The 17,423-nt window shown below is 49.3% G+C and overlaps 8 protein-coding genes across 8 annotated transcripts; 6 read left to right on the top strand and 2 right to left on the bottom strand.

Moving 5' to 3' along the window:
* Positions 1 to 76: 76 nt before the first annotated feature.
* HO173_009252 (uncharacterized protein) lies at positions 77 to 1,529 on the bottom strand (the record flags this gene model as incomplete). Its single annotated transcript, XM_037311143.1, has 2 exons — positions 77 to 1,236; positions 1,289 to 1,529. 2 exons carry the CDS (start codon positions 1,527 to 1,529, stop codon positions 77 to 79), a joined length of 1,401 nt encoding a protein of 466 aa, XP_037162010.1.
* Positions 1,530 to 2,758: 1,229 nt separating this feature from the next.
* HO173_009253 (uncharacterized protein) lies at positions 2,759 to 4,956 on the top strand (the record flags this gene model as incomplete). The annotated part of the gene is made up of 6 exons (XM_037311144.1): positions 2,759 to 2,946; positions 3,010 to 3,331; positions 3,380 to 3,584; positions 3,646 to 3,987; positions 4,038 to 4,100; positions 4,154 to 4,956. The coding sequence occupies 6 exons, from the start codon at positions 2,759 to 2,761 to the stop codon at positions 4,954 to 4,956; spliced, it is 1,923 nt and encodes a 640-aa protein (XP_037162011.1).
* A 26-nt stretch (positions 4,957 to 4,982) lies between these two features.
* On the top strand, positions 4,983 to 5,972 carry HO173_009254 (uncharacterized protein; the record flags this gene model as incomplete). The annotated part of the gene is made up of 2 exons (XM_037311145.1): positions 4,983 to 5,217; positions 5,623 to 5,972. The coding sequence occupies 2 exons, from the start codon at positions 4,983 to 4,985 to the stop codon at positions 5,970 to 5,972; spliced, it is 585 nt and encodes a 194-aa protein (XP_037162012.1).
* A 140-nt stretch (positions 5,973 to 6,112) lies between these two features.
* On the top strand, positions 6,113 to 7,133 carry HO173_009255 (uncharacterized protein; the record flags this gene model as incomplete). The annotated part of the gene is made up of 5 exons (XM_037311146.1): positions 6,113 to 6,386; positions 6,487 to 6,621; positions 6,695 to 6,705; positions 6,760 to 6,961; positions 7,018 to 7,133. The coding sequence occupies 5 exons, from the start codon at positions 6,113 to 6,115 to the stop codon at positions 7,131 to 7,133; spliced, it is 738 nt and encodes a 245-aa protein (XP_037162013.1).
* A 700-nt stretch (positions 7,134 to 7,833) lies between these two features.
* Positions 7,834 to 8,046, top strand: HO173_009256 (uncharacterized protein; the record flags this gene model as incomplete). Its single annotated transcript, XM_037311147.1, has 2 exons — positions 7,834 to 7,963; positions 8,012 to 8,046. The coding sequence occupies 2 exons, from the start codon at positions 7,834 to 7,836 to the stop codon at positions 8,044 to 8,046; spliced, it is 165 nt and encodes a 54-aa protein (XP_037162014.1).
* Positions 8,047 to 8,090: 44 nt separating this feature from the next.
* On the top strand, positions 8,091 to 8,907 carry HO173_009257 (uncharacterized protein; the record flags this gene model as incomplete). Its single annotated transcript, XM_037311148.1, has 3 exons — positions 8,091 to 8,274; positions 8,357 to 8,613; positions 8,674 to 8,907. 3 exons carry the CDS (start codon positions 8,091 to 8,093, stop codon positions 8,905 to 8,907), a joined length of 675 nt encoding a protein of 224 aa, XP_037162015.1.
* A 2,168-nt stretch (positions 8,908 to 11,075) lies between these two features.
* Positions 11,076 to 12,850, bottom strand: HO173_009258 (uncharacterized protein; the record flags this gene model as incomplete). The annotated part of the gene is made up of 5 exons (XM_037311149.1): positions 11,076 to 11,340; positions 11,407 to 11,527; positions 11,724 to 11,965; positions 12,041 to 12,252; positions 12,620 to 12,850. The coding sequence occupies 5 exons, from the start codon at positions 12,848 to 12,850 to the stop codon at positions 11,076 to 11,078; spliced, it is 1,071 nt and encodes a 356-aa protein (XP_037162016.1).
* A 1,602-nt stretch (positions 12,851 to 14,452) lies between these two features.
* HO173_009259 (uncharacterized protein) lies at positions 14,453 to 15,394 on the top strand (the record flags this gene model as incomplete). The annotated part of the gene is made up of 2 exons (XM_037311150.1): positions 14,453 to 14,521; positions 14,573 to 15,394. The coding sequence occupies 2 exons, from the start codon at positions 14,453 to 14,455 to the stop codon at positions 15,392 to 15,394; spliced, it is 891 nt and encodes a 296-aa protein (XP_037162017.1).
* Positions 15,395 to 17,423: the final 2,029 nt, after the last annotated feature.

A 17,423-nucleotide genomic window follows, 5' to 3' on the forward strand; every position in this document is an offset into this window, starting at 1 on the left:
TCCCAGTGGAAAGAGATGCCAGAGGTCTTGAAAGGCGATACTCCGGGTCAAACCGTCTTTGATCTGTCTGCGTAGGTCAAACGTCGGTTTCAGATCTTTGTCTAGTAGCTCTTTCAAGACGTGCAGTTCTTCGAGACATCGTCTCGATTCCAATGGAGGTAGTTTCCTCGTATCTCCCATCAGTTGAGGCATCTGTTGCAGTGTTCTGAGAGTTGTTATTCTTCAGACCGTCTGAGTGTTCTCGACTTAATAATTCGGGCATGTTGTGCAAGACATCCGTGGATGGCGGCGGCGATTTTTGGCCCTCGCTCAAGGTTGTCTCGGGTGCTTCTGGCTTGCTTTCATTGCCATTGTGCTTGTGTATTTTCTCTAGTCGATCTATTTCGTCCCTGATTTCTTGCTCGAAGGTCACAAATAGCTTGAACGGTCTCAGTATGACTTGATCTTGCAACTCGAGCTCGTCATCAACGCGTGCTTTGCTAAATGTCATGCCTGTAATTTTCTCGAGGGCGTCAAGCAGCAAAGTCGAGTTGATGCGAACGCGTTCAGGCTGGGCCAAATGTAGATCATTAACCGTCGAGTCTTGATCTAGGATAGCAGGGCCAGGAGCAGCATGATCAAGTGAGCCTGCTGCTCGCTTGGTCACCTGATCTTTACCCAGCCGCTCGGGCTGATTTACAGCGCTAACAACAACGTCGATGAGGTGGTAAGGCAATTGACCTGGAAACTCGTCTCGGCGCTTATGCTCAAGGGGTACAAAAGCACCTGTCACTTTGAGTCCTGGGCTCGGATCAATCGGCAGATACTCCTGAAAGGTCATTCGCTTGATATCCATGATCAAGTCAGTAGGCGGATTTGTCTCTTCGGGCGGAGGAGTAGGTGGTTCCGATTCCACCCCTTTTTTCTCGATCATTCGCAGTCTTTTCTCCATATCTATCATCCTATCTTCCATGAGCCTTGTGTAGTCCATTTGCTGTACGGCACGTTTCGGGCCTTTCTTGATGCGTTCTTGAAGTGTCCGCAGATTACGCCGAGGACGTAGAGTATTGTAATATATGTCTTCGATCATGTCATCTATAGACTCAGCATCGCTAGCATCATCTTCGTTATCCATGTCCCTCGCTGTGGTACCGTGTTCCTTTCCGGACGATTCGTCTTGGTCTTGAGGATTTGTCCCTTTCTGTACGGGATCATTGGACGGCTGCCCACTGGGATGTTCGTCATTCACCGTATCAGCTATCCTAGCGATCAGCCTACAGTCCTTCAGGAGCAGCCGTGTTCTTTATACCTGCATTGGCGACTCCATTGGCACCAGCAGAGCTGCCGCTGACGGGTGGCTCGCCTGCAGCAACCTCCCCAGGATGCGAGCCGTTCTCATTGCGACCGCTTTCCGACTCAGTGGCCTTCACAGAAGAAGGAGGCGAAGGCAGGCTCGTCGATTTACTGTTCTCGTCTGTACGGAGGCTTTTCATGCTGTGTGTGGGATCCGCCTGGACGTGGACCTGTTGATCAACAGCCTTGCTTCCCATGTCGTTCGATGTTGACAGAATGTGTGGATTTGGATGGTCACTGATCAAAGGACTGCTCGATCCTGTGAGTCGACAATACTTGTACGGAGCATGAAGGTGTCGAGATTTCGAAAGGCTGTCGCAAAGGATCATATGAGGCTGAAATGCCCCCACCTTCACCAATTTTCAAGGTGCATCTAGAACCTGGCAGGGGGTAGCTTGACACTCGATTCTAAGCGGACCGCAGCTTCGGTGTACTCCTGTGTGTTACCTCGGTTCATGCGCGTCCGACCGAATCGAGACCCGATCGGCGATCAACGAGTAAGTCAGCCCTAACCTATGCAGCATACGAGTAGGACCTGACCGACAGGCTGAAGAGGTTGATTAGAAGACAAAGTGTGTCGGACGCACGGGCAGCGTATCAAAGCTGTAACACGTCTCAAGCAGTTGATTGAACGTGAGCCTCGACAATTGACCTGACCGACTCGAAACACCCTATCGCGGCGCCGTTTAACCCCTCTTCGCGCGACCATCATGTTGTGCGAATAATAGATACTCATGTTATAAGCCTAAAGATACGCAGCCTTCACATTGCTGCAGGGTCCGATTCTCCGAGTCTGCTGCCTGTTCAAGCACCTTGCTCGATACGCAACAAGTACTTGCGCAGTCCGGGAGTTCTGCAGAAGATCTTTCCACCTAAGGTTTTCATGGCGTGAGGTAGGTTTTATTGATGCATGTCAGATTTTAGGGAAGGTGCTTCCGCCTCCGTAGCCTTGCGCCCTCCAAGGTGATGACCTCGTGAACCCCGTTCATAATAGGAATCAAGGAACCTAAATGAGGATGCAAATCCTCTGAATCTACAATTCTACATTACTATATCGCAAATCCAAGCCTGTCTCTGGGTGCTCTGAGACCAACTTTCTCAGAGCCGCAACCTCTCAGCCTTGTTGCAAAATAGACCAGTCCAGAACAGGAGCAGCCTGCATGTATAGGCCCCACTTTTCATGCAACCCTATGTGCCCCTGCCGCTTGTGAGGCGAAAGTGCGGCGTGTCGGAGCGCACGCAAGAAGGCGTCTATACCGAAAAGCAATTTGTCCATCGGCGTTGTTGTATCTTCTGAGGACAATCACTTCGAGTTTCATTTCGATTAGGTCGCATGGTGACATATAGAAGTCTACGTACTATGTAGGTGCGAAGTGGATCTTATTCTTCATTCGTGAACTTTTTTTAGGCTGCGACCCCGGCCAGGATGTCAAAACACGGGTTTTTCAAGCAACGTTTTGGGCGCCGGAAGGGCTCGACAAATCTACCCGCCGATTATATACAAGAGCATATGGAAGACAATGATCTCAATTCCGCCATAGTCTCCCCTCCGCTCAAATTTGCAGCGAGAATCAACAGTTTTGCGACCTCAGAAATAAACGACGAGCTCGAAAGGTGAGATCTATCGCTCCCTGCTGGTAGAGGCCCGTCTAAGATGCTAAGAGGTACCGCGTGAAGTGAGGAGGACTCTTTGTTCAGTGGCGCGAGAGAGGAGTTGCAGTTGCTCCAAGCTACGATAGTCCAATACCAACAGAAGACTGACCCGGATTCAAGTTCGATGATCAAGGCCAATGAGACATCTAGTCCCTGGCAAGACATCAGGGAGGCAGTCAAGGTAGCAAAGATTCGTGAAGATGGTGAAGACAAGGACAGCTGGTCCGCCAGAGACAGTTGCGATAAGATAATCGATAACATCTCCACATTCGAGACATGGCTCGACCTTCTACCAGGTGGCGACTACGGAGCGGTTGTTGGCGGGGTCTTCAAAATGGTCGTTACAGTATGGGCTGTGTCCCTCGCATGCTTGACCATAAGCTCAAACCTCTAGGCTGCAAAACGCGCGCATGACGTTCGAGTGACCATCTTCCAAGCGTTGGCAGACATCCCCTACTGGGTTGGACGTGCGAATAGATACCGTGACTTGTACGCCGATTCAAAACCTCGAGATCTGGTACAGATGACAGCGCAGCTTTGCAGCGCAGTTTTGGTTGCTCTTCGACATATCATGATATATCTCACGGAGGGGATCCTAAGTATGGTCATTCAACAACTACACTAATCTCACATACGAAATGCTTGCTGATTGTCCGCTAGAAAAGGCATGGAAAGCCATGGCACAAGGCCAAGCTTACAAGCAAACGCTACTGAGTCAGATAGACCGAGTCCGAGATCTCATTGGCAAGGTAGACCAGGAAGCGGCAATCAGCTCGCAGTACCGTATGAGAGACCTCGAGAAACTTTGCCAAGAGTACTTCCCCGCTATCAACATGCAGCTGAAGGAATTGAAGGAGCAGCAAAACACCGAGAATTTCCGCCTCGATGAAGCGACGAAAAAAGACCTTTCGACTCGCATTGGAGAAGCAGCAGCGGGATATTGTATCAATAGCTTTTACAGCCACTTGTCCAGCAATCCAGGCATTGATGCCAGGATACGAGGTAAGCCTTCGGGATTATCAGAACATGGCTACCCACTGACAAAGGCAAAGGTGTAGTACCACCTCGGATCTTAGAGGCTCGACCCTCAGCGGAAGTGGAAAGGCACATAGAATGTGAGTGTAGCCCAACGCTTCTTAAGACTTGCCCGCGCTGATTTGAAGAGCAGCTGTAACCCAAACTGCTCTCGTCTTAGCATTAGGATTATCATCAGACGTTCCTCAACAAGACTTGAAACGCTGCCTAAGCATGGGCACATCGCTAAGCCTCAATGACCAAGACCGCGTCAAATGGATGATGCAGTCGCCCAAGCTTCGAGAATGGCTGAACTTTCCCGGATCCCGTAAACTCCTGATCAACGGTGATGGTGCCGCAAACGAGATGCTCTCGTCCACGACGTTCTTATCCGCCAAGTTGTTGGAAAGTTTGGGTCATATTGAGCCCATCGTTTCGCAACATTTTTTCTGCTCGCTGCATACAACATCCAGAAAAGATATTATGGCCGACGCAACCGGCTTGATCAAAAGCTTCGTCTCTCAGCTCCTGCAACGTGACGTTTCTTGGGACCTGAGTTTCCTCTCAACAACGGACCTTGAAAAGATCCAACACAACGACCTAGAAACCATCTGCGCGCTATATCGAAGGTTGATCCAACAACTACCAGACACAACATTCCTCTTCTGGATGATCGACGGCATAAATTACTACGAGCGCTCTGAGAGGCGACGGGATTTCTTGAAAGTCATTCATGAGTTGCTAGGGATACTCAAAGATTGCAACAGCGTCGTGATAAAGCTACTCCTCACCTGTCCCGGTATAAGCTTATACGTCAAAGATGCGCTAGGCAGAGAAGATGTACTGACTGTGCCACCGACCGTCGATGGCAGTCGTCAGGGGTGGAGTGAGCGCGTGTTTCAGAAGACAGTCGGTCACGAAATCGAGCACTTGGATGGAGCTGCTCTCAGTGGTTAGAGGTAGCTGTTTGGCAGAGCAGTTTGATGGCATTGAAGAAGGAAGGTGGGGGAGAAGGTGAAACGCTTTGTTATTTCGTACCGCGCCATCTTGGCTATAATCATCCGAAACTCTTCAAGCCCACTGTACTTCGAGCTTTGCATCCGATATTACCCGCTCGTACTCTGGCTCTTGCGGCTAAGGTCCGGTTGGATCGTGAGACTAAGCGCAACCCAGGTGCCGAATGCTACGCTCCATTTCTAGGTGAAGATTCAAGGCTTGGTAATATCATTTTGGGAAGAGCTGATGACAATTGACAAGGACCACGTTGACACGATGACTAAGGTATAGGGTCACACTGCGTCAAACGATGCGTGAGCCATCAAATTAATGTGCCCGTTCCAAGTATTATCTCGGTTTAAAGGCTATCGCCAATATCACCGCTAGATCCACGAGCGATGCCACATCATCAAACATCTTACACGGAGCTGAAGGTCTTGAGCCTCACACTAAAAGCCTAGCCTTGTCCCCTCCGAAATTCCTAAGTGTCTCGCACTGAAATCTTCTCCCATCCAAATTAAATCACATTGTACCTGGCGTTGTAATTGCCTTTCGCTACATACACGAACACTCCCGAGTCCACCCTGCCAATTATCTCCAATGGCATTGACTTGGAGGGAAATCCAGGACCCGGCACTGCCACGTCGCAGGACGAAGAGAACAGCAAGGCAATCAGATACAAAATTTGGTATAGGAACGATGCTGGTGAACCCATAAAAGAAGACGAACAATACAAACCATGGCCCAAACTCATGACCGCGGAAAAAAAGAGGAGTGGCACTGACTCGGTCTTGGACATTATCACCTATGTCACCATCAGACAGATCGCCGTCAGCACTCCCGTGAGCAGTCAGTCCGGTGCTGCAGCCGCTGGAACGACATCTATCCCTTTGGGGAGAGAGGAACCAAACCAGTCCAGGGCAAAGACAAAGACCTCAAGAGCCAGAACCTGGAAATATCGTCGATCGGCTCGATAGAGATGGTGGTCCGATTAAAACAGCTGCGTGGGGCCATTCGAAGATTGGTCGATTACTATCCATCCTAGCAACTAATAAGAACTGTCATAATCTCTGAACCCTATCACTTTCTTCTGCACCACCGGGAGAAATTAAGAAGAATGATGAACAAAGGGGACGGTGGGTGCGATGACGGTCTATTTCAAGATCTGCAGATTGAAAAGACAAGGTCTGATATCAAAGTTCTACTCGCATTCTTGGATGCCAAATATACCAATAACATTGAAGACGAAGAGACTCGACATAAGAAAAGCCCACCCACCGCGACATTCGAAATGCTTTGGATGCTCCTGAATCCTGCAACAAGGGTCTATACCGATGTTGACGGCGAGCCAGCGGCCTTTGTCATCAGATCTGCTACCACGAACAAGGCGAGTAACTCAAGTCGGTACAGAGTGGAACTATGGTACCTAGATTTTTATGGCGACAAGTTCCGTTCCTTTCGCCACGAATCGGTTACTGAACACGGTGCCAGGCCGACGTATTGGTAGGCGTTTGACTTCCATCAGTGTCTTCAGCTTCAGCGGCGAACGAGAAGTTTCTAGCCTAAAGGCCTTTCCCGCCGACATGGCCTCGGACAAAGCTTTGCGACCAAGATTGGAAAAAGCTGGTGAGCGATATTTCGACGTACCCCCGAAAAGGAAGCGAGCAACTCAACTACGATGGACGCTCTCTGGGCAAAGTAAAGCAATATGTATGTGAGATTCATGGAGATTGGCGTGATGTATCGTACTGATTCTTGTTGCAGTACAAAGGAAGGGTCGTTCTCGATCCCACGTCATACTGGTCATACGGTGATACCGAAGAGGCTCCACCGCCAATTGGAGACCTGGACGATGAGGGGTCAGGAGTAGACGGAAAGTGGAGTACCTACGATGACATTGACCCTAGAGATGAGATGCTTTTCCCACGGAAGATCGTGGGCTTCGTACTCAAGAATAGAGAATGGGGTACGTAGATACCCCTGACAATTGCGGATATGCTAAGACCATACCGTCAACCATAGAGGGACTGAAAATCAACCACGTCTCGCGATATGAGCCCAAAGGTAATGCAATCAAGAACCTCGTCATGGATGATAGACACCCGGAAGTTAGTCGAAGTCCTCACCTGCAAATATAAAGATCAAGAGAGAGATCGGAGAGAGGCATGGAATGCGGATTCCATCCGAAGCGAAGGCGAAGGTCAGATATTCCCACCGCACGGCCTCCGGGTGTAGGCAAGATTTGCACTGCCGAATGCATCGCTGAGATAATTCGTGAGTGTCTCCGAGCCCAGCTTAAGTACCCGTGCATTGTCAATTGTCCTTGAAAGAACGACCCTTACGCGCCTTGACTTGCGCAGAAGTAGGTAGGATCCCGGATTACCAACGACATCTGATTGAGCTTCGTATGCTGAGTCTTCTGTAGGCATCGATGAAAGGACATGGAGGCGGGCTGGATGGTGGCACTACTGGTCCTCCGTGGCCGTTGTTTTCGTGTTGTGGTGTGTTTGGGGTTTCGGTTGGTGTTGGTGGTTCGATCGCAACCACTGGTTACTGATGTGGGTGTTTTATATTTTTAAAAGTCGTTTTTGAGTTAAAGAGCTAATGTCACATTTTGGGTTAAGTGGGCTGATGGGCTTGGGCTGTGGGCTGTGGGCCTAACTGTTGGTATTGCCCCACCGGCCCCCCCCCCCCACTGGCGTATTTTGTTTTTTATACTGCTCCACTATGTGCTGTGTGGGGTGTTGGTTTTCTATTGGTAGTTGGTGCGTTTCGTTTGCAATCTAGTAGTTAGTGCGTTTGCCCTCCAAACCAACTTTTCCACCGTTGCCGCCCTGCATGGAGGCGAACCTGTCCGATTGGTTTGACCTCGCAGAGATCGGGGGAGCGGTCATGTTAATCGATGAAGCCGACATCTACCTCGAAACCCGTACCACGAGTGATCTGCAGAGAAACAGTCTCGTTTCGGGTAAGTGCGCCAACTACAATCTCAGACCTTACCTAACGGTCTTCGTAGCATTTCTACGAGCTATGGGTATTACCGAGGAATAATCTTCCTCACGACAAACAGAGTTGGTCTGATTGATGACGCAATCATGAGTCGTGTGCACTTGGTGGTCAAGTATGAGACACTGGAAGCTCCGGCACAGATCAGAATCTGGAAGCAATTCGCAGAGAACGATCGCACGGATTTCATAGTGGATCGCAGAGCAATGAGATATGTACAAGAATATTTCGAAAGTACAAAGGTATCATGGAACGGTCGAGAAATTCGCAACGGTAAGAGTCCACCAGCCACAACCGTTCCATCGCTCTGGTGGCTCTTCCGTACCAAACGCTAGCATTACTGACCAACTCCCAGCTATTCAAACTGCAGTCGCCCTCGCCGAACACGAAGCCAAGACCTCCGACCCACCAGAAGGAGACGTCTTGCTGAAGACTGAGCACATTCAAGAAGTCATCGAGATGTCGCAAGGGTTCAAAGAGTACTTGACCAAGTTCAGAGGGGACGAGGCCCGTCGTGCGCTACAGGCGCAGGCACGTATGGACAAGGGGAAGGATATGACGGCTGAGAGATCTTTGCATGAGATGAGAGAAGTGGCCGCTCGACCTCGCAAGGTTTGAATGCCAATTGGAAGGTGTATCCGGGCATGTTCACTGTTTGCCGCCTTTCCCTAGGGTACCACGGATGCTTTTGCCGGAGGCTCAATGGCCTCAAGATGTACCACTCTAAATGAGGTATCCCAAATCTCCGTGAGAGGGACCTTGGATGGATTGAATGTTGCAGGCTTTGGTGAAAACCTAGTCTTGATAATTTCCGGTGCCAATGATTCTGGGCCTGGGGCCCAACACTCAGATTACGATCGAGCTTTACGGGATCGAGTTGCTGACGGCTTTAGGAACGTTGTCTAGGATTAAACATTTGGACTTTATCTCGTCTCTTTACTCCTGCCGCTGAAGATAACTACGCTCAAAGGCTGAAAGTGGATTGGGACTGTCACTGATCACGATTAACTTTCTCGCCATATAAGAACACTTCCCTTTTGCTTACTGAATTTACTTCATTCCAGTGGTGCTCAAACAAATTCCGGTACGATTACCTACTGCCTTCAAATGAGAGTCCTTAACACTCCAGTGCCGTCATCCTCATCAACCTCAATAACAAATCCTCTCACTTGCTCCTTCTCCATAGCATCAATCCTCGCACCCTTTAACATCCCTCTTCATACCCACATCATCTACTCATCACATATCCGCCCTCGCTGATGCCGAATATAAGCTCTTCAAAGACTAAATATCCGAATAGCCAAAGCGAAACGGCTCAAGATTCAACTCAAATTATTCACCGCCGTATCCGTAATCGGCTGATAGATTAAAGTATGGCGGTTCGCGTGAGAAAGGATTCAGAGTGCTGACGTTTGAAGTGTAGCAAAAGGTTTTTCGTGTCAGACGTCAGGGGGGAACGACCCGTCATTGCGCGACTGCATGATAGCTGACGTGACTGGTACATCAAAGAGCAGGCTTGGCGTAGAAAACGGCACTAGTTACTTTTGCGTCAAATAGACGATTCAACTAATGAGACAAATGTGAGGACGGGTAGAGAGGTTGCGGGGCGCGTAGGGGGTTGGTGTTATGAAAAGCTTTGACGTGTCGGAGCGTGCGGTGTAAGGATTGGGCAGGAGAGTTGGGGGAGGGGGAGAGGTGAAGGGTATTTGGTAGGTAGTGGTTGTGTTAAGGTCGTGACATGGATCTGCTTCTATGAGGTTCAGTTACGGTACATGTGTAAGGAAAAGAACTTTACAGAACTGAGTGGAATGTGGATGCAGGCATCGTTCATATCCAACAGCTAGGATTCACACTAGTGGACACGCAGAGGAATGTGAGGACGTTCACGGTCAAGAAGGATATTGCGCTGGGAAGGAAAGTAGTCGGCCAGGAAGAGATGGTCTAGGAGACGAGGGCGGAGCAGTGTTGTAGCTTCTGCCGACGATCTAATTTCATAATTGAAGAACTGTACAAGACTACAGTAGGAGTCAGAGAACTATGAATCAAATTAGCAAGAGGCCCATAACAGATACTACGACTAGGTTCGCCGGTGTTGTCATGTTTAGTTTATATTTTAGTTTAACGGCCAATTTTTAATTATCGGACAACATGGTCCACTAGATACGCGGGAACATCCTAAGCTTTGAGGTTCATAGCTGGCACACAGCGTTTTGACTGAAATTTCTCAACCGAGGGCAATGAAGTACCAGTCATCTGCTGTGCGCCAGTTCGAGGGGTTTGCACTCACATGGACGAGTTTGATCTTACTGGCTCTGTTAAAGGAGTCTGAAGGTCGCTGAGCTCTAATCCCGTTGGGTGATTTTCCTTTTGCTCTTTTGCTCTTTTCTTACTTGCTTCTTGGTTCGAGGACGACTTTGGACTTTTGTCACTTTTTTTTTTGTTTCTTTTTTTGTTGCATTCTCTGCCTAAAATCTTTCAAAAATAGTTAACTGCAACAGCTTATCCATCATCGTGGGGCATACTAACAGACGGTGTCAGTTGAGAAGCTACACCTGTAATTGTCACAGGGTGGAGACTCCCAACACACAGACACTCCTCCCAATCAGGTCTTAGCGCGCCTTGGCACATAGGCTCCACAGTACCCTTCTGGCAATTACATAGCCTATCAATGATACATACACTCAAATTTCATGTCACACTGTTACACTGTGACAGTAGTTAGGTTATTTTGAAACGATGTAAAAGGTAGCCTTGGGTCTTGCAGCGCCATTTGCTCATATCGTTTGTTATCAACATGTCGTCAAAACTGACTTAAAAGCAAGAAAGTTCCAGAACCTCGGACTGACGCTCTTCCCAACAGCTTGTCCATCTCCATCGTCTTTCCGATACCAGAAACTTCTCTCTACCAAGTACTTCGCGGGCATGCCATGTCTCGCGCAGAACTTTAACGCCTTCCCCTCGTACAAGGCTCGCTGATTCAAGTAATAGATCTGAACCCTAGACTCTCATCCGCCATCTCACTCACATCCACACTCTTCCCCTCCCTGACCTTTCCATCCCCCTCATCCCTCGCCCTATTGACCCTTCCCAGCAGGAAGATGATTCGTAAACGCCAACACAGCCGTCGCAAGGCTCATAGCAAAGCACAGATAATGCTCCTTCCGGAACTGCGGCGCTTCACTCGACGGGTAGAAGTAGGTGCCGGCGACGCTGCCGCAGTTGCCAATCGCCGTGTATATACCTAACCGGATGGCGCGTTTGGTGCCGTTGCCGAGGTTGTTGGCGGCCCAAGCGTGCGTGGGCGGGTAAGTTGCGTAGACGCAGGCGACGGCGATGCCACTTGGGGGGGGTTTTTAACTTTGATGAGGGTCGTGCATATGTAGTCAAGAGGAAAAGGTAGCCTACCACGCAAGCGTATTTGCCGTGAAGCTGGCTTTGAGGCAGCGTGGCGCGGAGGACGTATGCGATGGCCGCGACGAGCATGAGGGCGGTGATGTGCAGGCCGCGGTCTCGGCAGCGGTCGGAGCTGTAGGAGATGATGAACATGAGCGCGAAAGCGACGGCGTAGGGAGGCACGGTCATGAGGGTGGCGCTCGTTGTGGACTTGTAACCAAGGTCTTGGACGATTGTTGGCAGGATGCCAGAGATAGATGCAAGGCAAGCGGCGGTTGTTAAGTAGATGGCTGCTTGCATGTAAAGCCTTTAGTCAGTGATGGTCATACGGACGTGCTTCCATTGGATGGGTCCGACTCTGTCGACTGATTCTCTGTAGTAGCGTGCGACAGCAATTTCCTGCTTTGTACCTTTGGACCGTGAGTTGTTGATAGGCCGGTCTGGGAGCCAGTAGAGACGGAATAGCCCAAGAAGGAATCCTGGAACAGCTTCGATGAGGAAAAGCCATTTCCAATTAGGCGTGGATGTTTTGATATGGCCCACTCCGTAGGCTATGAGACCACCGAAGGCACTAACGGAGACAATGTTAACGAACGTCCATCGAAGTTGCTAAATTGACAGATTCTGCTTGGACATGAAGCCTCACCCAGCAACAGCCGTCGGACCCAGAGACCAGAAAACGCGTAAAACCAACTCATAGCGATGGTACCATAAGCTAAGGTAGTATACGATACCCGTTCCGAAAAGTCCCTCGAAGGTGCCGATGAAGAAGCGACAAGCTAGGAGACCACTGCGGTTGAACGCGACGTCTTGCAAGGAGCTGGCAATGCACCACATGCAGACTCCGAACGCGATCCACTGACTACATTCAGCTCCAGCGCTGGTTAGGGGCGCAGTTGCTGCACATACACGAACTACAGGATTTTGGAATCATGGCCTACCTTTGAGGGAAACACTCGATACCCGATACAGCCAGGGACCTTCGATTCCAGCCAGAAAACCTCAACGCCATCAGACAGACGACGCAAGCATACCCGAAAGAAGATCAAACCAACATAGAAAATCATAATAGAAAGCCGCCATTGAGGGGACGTAAGCGACTTCTTCCCAGGTCCCACTTCCTGTCTCGCAGTATCATGACCGGTGTCGAGTCCGTACAGCTTGGCATTCTGTGCGGCTTCCGCATCACATATATAGCAGTCCGAATTGACTCGAAATCCTTTACAGCGATGTCGCCTCTATCGATGTACTCGAAGAAGTAGAGAGCGGAGATGGTGGGTAGGACGATAAGGTCTAGCTTCCAAATGTATTTGCGCTCTGCTTCTCGGGTCTCTGGATTGTCCAGGATGTGCGCTTCTATGGGTCCGTCAATGTTGGATAAACCTCCCTTTGCGACAATGTCGTCCCAAGGTGTTATCAAGCCTCGGCCATGCGCCAAGTCCGGCTTGCTCTCCATGGTTGCCGAACGAAGCCTCTGCTGTCAGGAGCTCTGCTTGAGGAAGGTACGGAAGCGGAGGGGTAAGAATTGTCGCGGCAAACATGCTTGTCAATAAGTACTAGACGTAATGTATGCCAGTCATGAAGTCGCAAACAAATCTGTTTTGGGCCATGTCGTTGAAGATCCAAATTTAGAAGAGGGCTACAAGTAACCCTAGCCCTAACCCCGCACAGCCTACTCAGGCCGGTTTTTATTCGTATATACCCGGAAGTGCCCGATACCTGGTAATGCCCGATTTAAAATCCGATAAGTCCGGCGCAACACCAAAATGCCTACCTTTCACCAAAATTCTATGGCAACTCGGCATAATCATGAAGGACAATACTGGACTTCCATTGCTAGCAATATTGATGTATCTGAGAACCCAATTTATCTTTTTTGGGCCTTATCGGTCTACCGGTTCGTGAAAAACCGTCACTACCTCTTCTTCTACCACGTCTTCTTCCACTACCTCTTCTTCTATTACATCTCTTCCACTACCTCTTCTTTAACTACCTTCTTACCTCCTCCACCTCTTCCACCTCTTCCACCTCTTTACCTCTGCCATCCTTCTTCTCTTTCACCCCGCTGTTATTGCTGTGGTGAAGCCTCTGATGGAGCCTGCGGGGAAGCCTGCGGTGGGGCCCGCCACTGTTGCGGAGCAGGTCTTCCTTTACCTTGCTGTTGTTGCTGTGGTGGGGTGAGCGTTGGTGGTATTAGTGGGCCTGGTGTGGGAGGTGCAGTAGCCTTTTTCTTGACTGGACTTCTAAGTTCTACTCTCTTCGTATCTTTAAAAATAAGCAGGCTATCGTTTATGGTATTCCACTGCACCATAGGGCCTCGATGCAGTGTAACGTCTTATTCAAATAGATATGTAGTAAAATCGAAAACAATGCCCATATTTTGGTGTTGCGCCGGACTTATCGGACTTAAAATCGGGCATTACCAGGTATCGGGCACTTCCGGGTATATACGAATAATATTGGGACACTTAGCCTATTCGGGAGAAGCGCGTCCTTCTCTTATTCTAAATAACTTCTCGAACAAACCCTCTGTAATTATATTTCTAATACAAAAACTTTTCTCCTGGTTTTTTTTAATTTTCAAAAGCCGAAATTATCCCTTCAACTGTCCTCGTTGTCAAACTGTGAAGTGGTGGTCTTGAGCGACCTTACTTAGATAGGCTAAGTGTCCCAATATTAAAAACCGGCCTGAGTACAAGAAATGGCTTCATCGGCAAACTTCTGATTCGCTATTCTTGCATTCATCAATTCGAGACTGCATACCCATCAGTTGTTGCGACCCCGACGTTTGCCCGGGGTTTCTGTATTTACGAGGTCTCCATCAACAATAGTTCTGCCTTCGCATCTTTGACTGAGTTGCCAAGTTTGACTCATTACCGAAGCCTGCATGCTGCCATTCTCGCATCCTCTCGGAAGGTGCAGTGGTCTTGTTGACGTTGTCGCGCGGCCACTTGCTCTTCGAGTGCGAATTGATTGTGCCCAAATTCCCTACAAACCGTATCAATTCAGACATCCTCTAACCAGGTCACTTGAAATTTGGTCTCGGAAGGCGCCCACCATGAGCATTTCAAAACCAACCAATCTTCCACGTGGTGCGTGGGATAGCCATGTGCACGTCGTTGACGAGGTGAGTAAGGCCATCCAGGCAGTCGTGCTTGACGCTGAACACCTTTCGCAGGAAGATTTTCCTTTCGCACAAGATCATGCATTTCGGCCGAAGAAAGCAAGCCTAGAGGACTTACTCAAGTTCGAGGAGCAGCTTGGTACCGATCATGTCTGCCTTGTCGCCGTATCGGTCTATGGCACCGACAACAATCTACTACTCCAGTCTCTCCGTCACCTGAAAGGCAAGGGGCGCGCGGTGGTTTCCATAGACCCGGAAACGATATCCGATCAGGACCTGGACGAGATGCAGGCCTTGGGAGTCAGAGGCATTAGAATCAATCTCAAGTCCACTTCGCAGAACAAGAGTAAGGAAGAACTGTTAACAACATTGAGGTCGTATGTCCAGAGAATACACCGTTTGAAATGGGCAATCCAGCTGCACATTGGCCTTGCAGATATTGAGAAAATAGCGAGCGAGGTTCCAAAATTGGGGGTGCCAGTGGTCATAGACCACCTCGCAACGCCGAATGAGACTCTAGCCCCACGTCTTCAGCCCGGGTACACGGAGTTCATGGATCTGCTCTCCAGGAAGCAAGTCTGGGTCAAATTGAGCGGCATCTATCGATTCTCAAAGTTGCCAGAATTGGACGCTTATGTTCGAGAGATCCTTCGCATTGCACCAACTCAGGTAGTGTGGGCTTCTGACTGGCCGCATACCGGGGGCGTTGCAGCCAATCCGCAGGGCGATAGGAAGGCAGTGCAGGATTATCGGAAATTTGATGTTCCGGCTTTCATTGCCCAGTGCAAAGAGTGGTGCGGAGAAGATGAAGCGCTGATACAGAAGATCTTCGTGGACAATCCTCGAAGACTCTGGCAATACGAGGGAGAAGATTGATACATCTATGAACAGAGCAGCTGACCTCAAAAAGTAGATCAAGAGCCTTTCAGATGATCCCGCACCGCGCCTTTGACTCTGTACTTGCTTGCGGCTCTTGAAAGAGCTGGAGAAGTGGGGTTGTTCAAACTCCAAGCTCCTTCGCTTGTTTACTCATCAAGCACGGATAACCTAGGATATCGCGGATCTCATAGACTGGGAGCAGCGACTTGCCATTACCCTGGCTACCACACCGCCCTCCCTTTGTCTAATTTCTTTCAAACCATCGGCACTGCTCTACTTCTACCAAAACGAAACTTACCCTACAGTTTCCTATTCGCTAAGCCCCGCTTCTGTGGACTCCACTCCCCCAGCTAGATGCATCGCGGATCACTACGGCTTTGAAGGGATTATACAGAATTTCTTGACGTGAGTGCTGACTCGCCCCGGTAGCTTCGGATGGATAAGAAAAATTTACGCCGGTCCCAGCTGCTTCTCATTTGCGCTCCGCTGATTGGTGTTCGCCTTGCATCAACTCCTGGCAGGATATCGGGTGCTCACGCAAGGTCTGCAAACTGCTTTTCAGTGTAGGCGTGGACATACTATTGGCTCAAAACGGAGCGATGAAAAATGAAAGAGGTCTCAGCCGATCCATATGTGCGTTGCATCAACTTTCAGCATGACGACGGCCGCTCAAACACTGCTTGAAGCCAGCTGGCGGGGGAAGTTTTAAAATCTATCAAGCTCGTTGCTTTTTAGGTGAAAATTCTTTGACTTCTACTCCTGAGAGTCTGAGTTTGGACGCTCAATGATCTCTTGCCCAAACGCCATCATGCATCCAGTTGCAAAGCTCCTCAGTATTTGCCTAGTAGCCACTCATAAACCGTCCATAGCCGCGGCCTCTACCGGCGCCACTTTACCTCTATCTATACCTACTGGTCAAGCTACTGGCCCGCCTGGTAGTTCTGGCGATGTTTACCGTTCAGAGTAATTCCTAGGTCCGGGTGTCAGTGCAGTCAATCCAACGGACTGCGCTATCTTTACCAACTGGAATCTCGTCCCAGGTCAGAAGTCTCTGCTTTCGATAACATTCCCCAGACCAACTGTACATCTTCCCTGAACACCAGCGCCTGGCAACCTCTCCGCATAAAACATCACCGGTCCTGACGGTAGTATCCCTGATCCTGTGTTACCATACAAAAATCCGTGCGCATGTGACCTGCCAATCAACTCATGGTTTTGTCATCATAGCACTTAGGCTTTTAGACGAGCGGCGTCGATACATCATAAAAACCACAGATCAGATCCCAACGAACCCAATTTATATATCACCTCCTGTGGAGACAAAGCTACCACACTGCGTTGCTTCCTTGACAAGAAGAAGTATGTTCAGTGCCGTTGGACATATCAGCGGCGGTCAGGCTCCATACTTCGCTCTATCCTTCCCGAGTCCGAGGAGTTTTATCACCAAGCTGGTATCCATGCACTGAGATGTGTTTGAGTAGACGCTGGGCAAGACATTATTCGTGTCATCGATCAGTGATGTAGCGTATGCTTCGCTTATGGTTTCATTGGCTATAGCGGTGCGCCAGTGTCTTTCCTGTGCTGTGTGCGGATGCTTGTGAATATCGTAGGAAAGCTTGGAACGGGATACTTCTCAAGCTAGAGGTTGAAGGGGCCGCCACTCTTGCTCGATGGCTGTTTGAGCCGTGATAGGATTTTCATCTGCATGCGAGCTCATCCTGAACCCTATCGACGAGGAAGCGTTGCGTCTTGATGATGTTTGGGATTGGGAATGAAGGTTATAGAACATGCCGTGTTCGCGAGGAAATGTAGCGAAAGTCATGCATAGAGGGGATCTCGAAACTTTCAGATCCTAAGAGGAGAAAGCTCGCCTTCTTTATTTTACTTTGCGCATGTCTGAATGGGTGTTGATCCGAATAGATCGGCTCTTTCGGTAAATGATATCAAAGTCAGAGAATTAAACGCGCTAAAACAATATCCACGCAGGCAAACATGGCAATTCTTGAAAAAATAAAATCGTGAACAT

This window comes from Letharia columbiana, assembly GCF_014066305.1.
Source record: "Letharia columbiana isolate WasteWater2 chromosome Unknown Sc0000038_s0, whole genome shotgun sequence".
Classification (NCBI taxonomy): Eukaryota; Fungi; Ascomycota; class Lecanoromycetes; order Lecanorales; family Parmeliaceae; genus Letharia; species Letharia columbiana.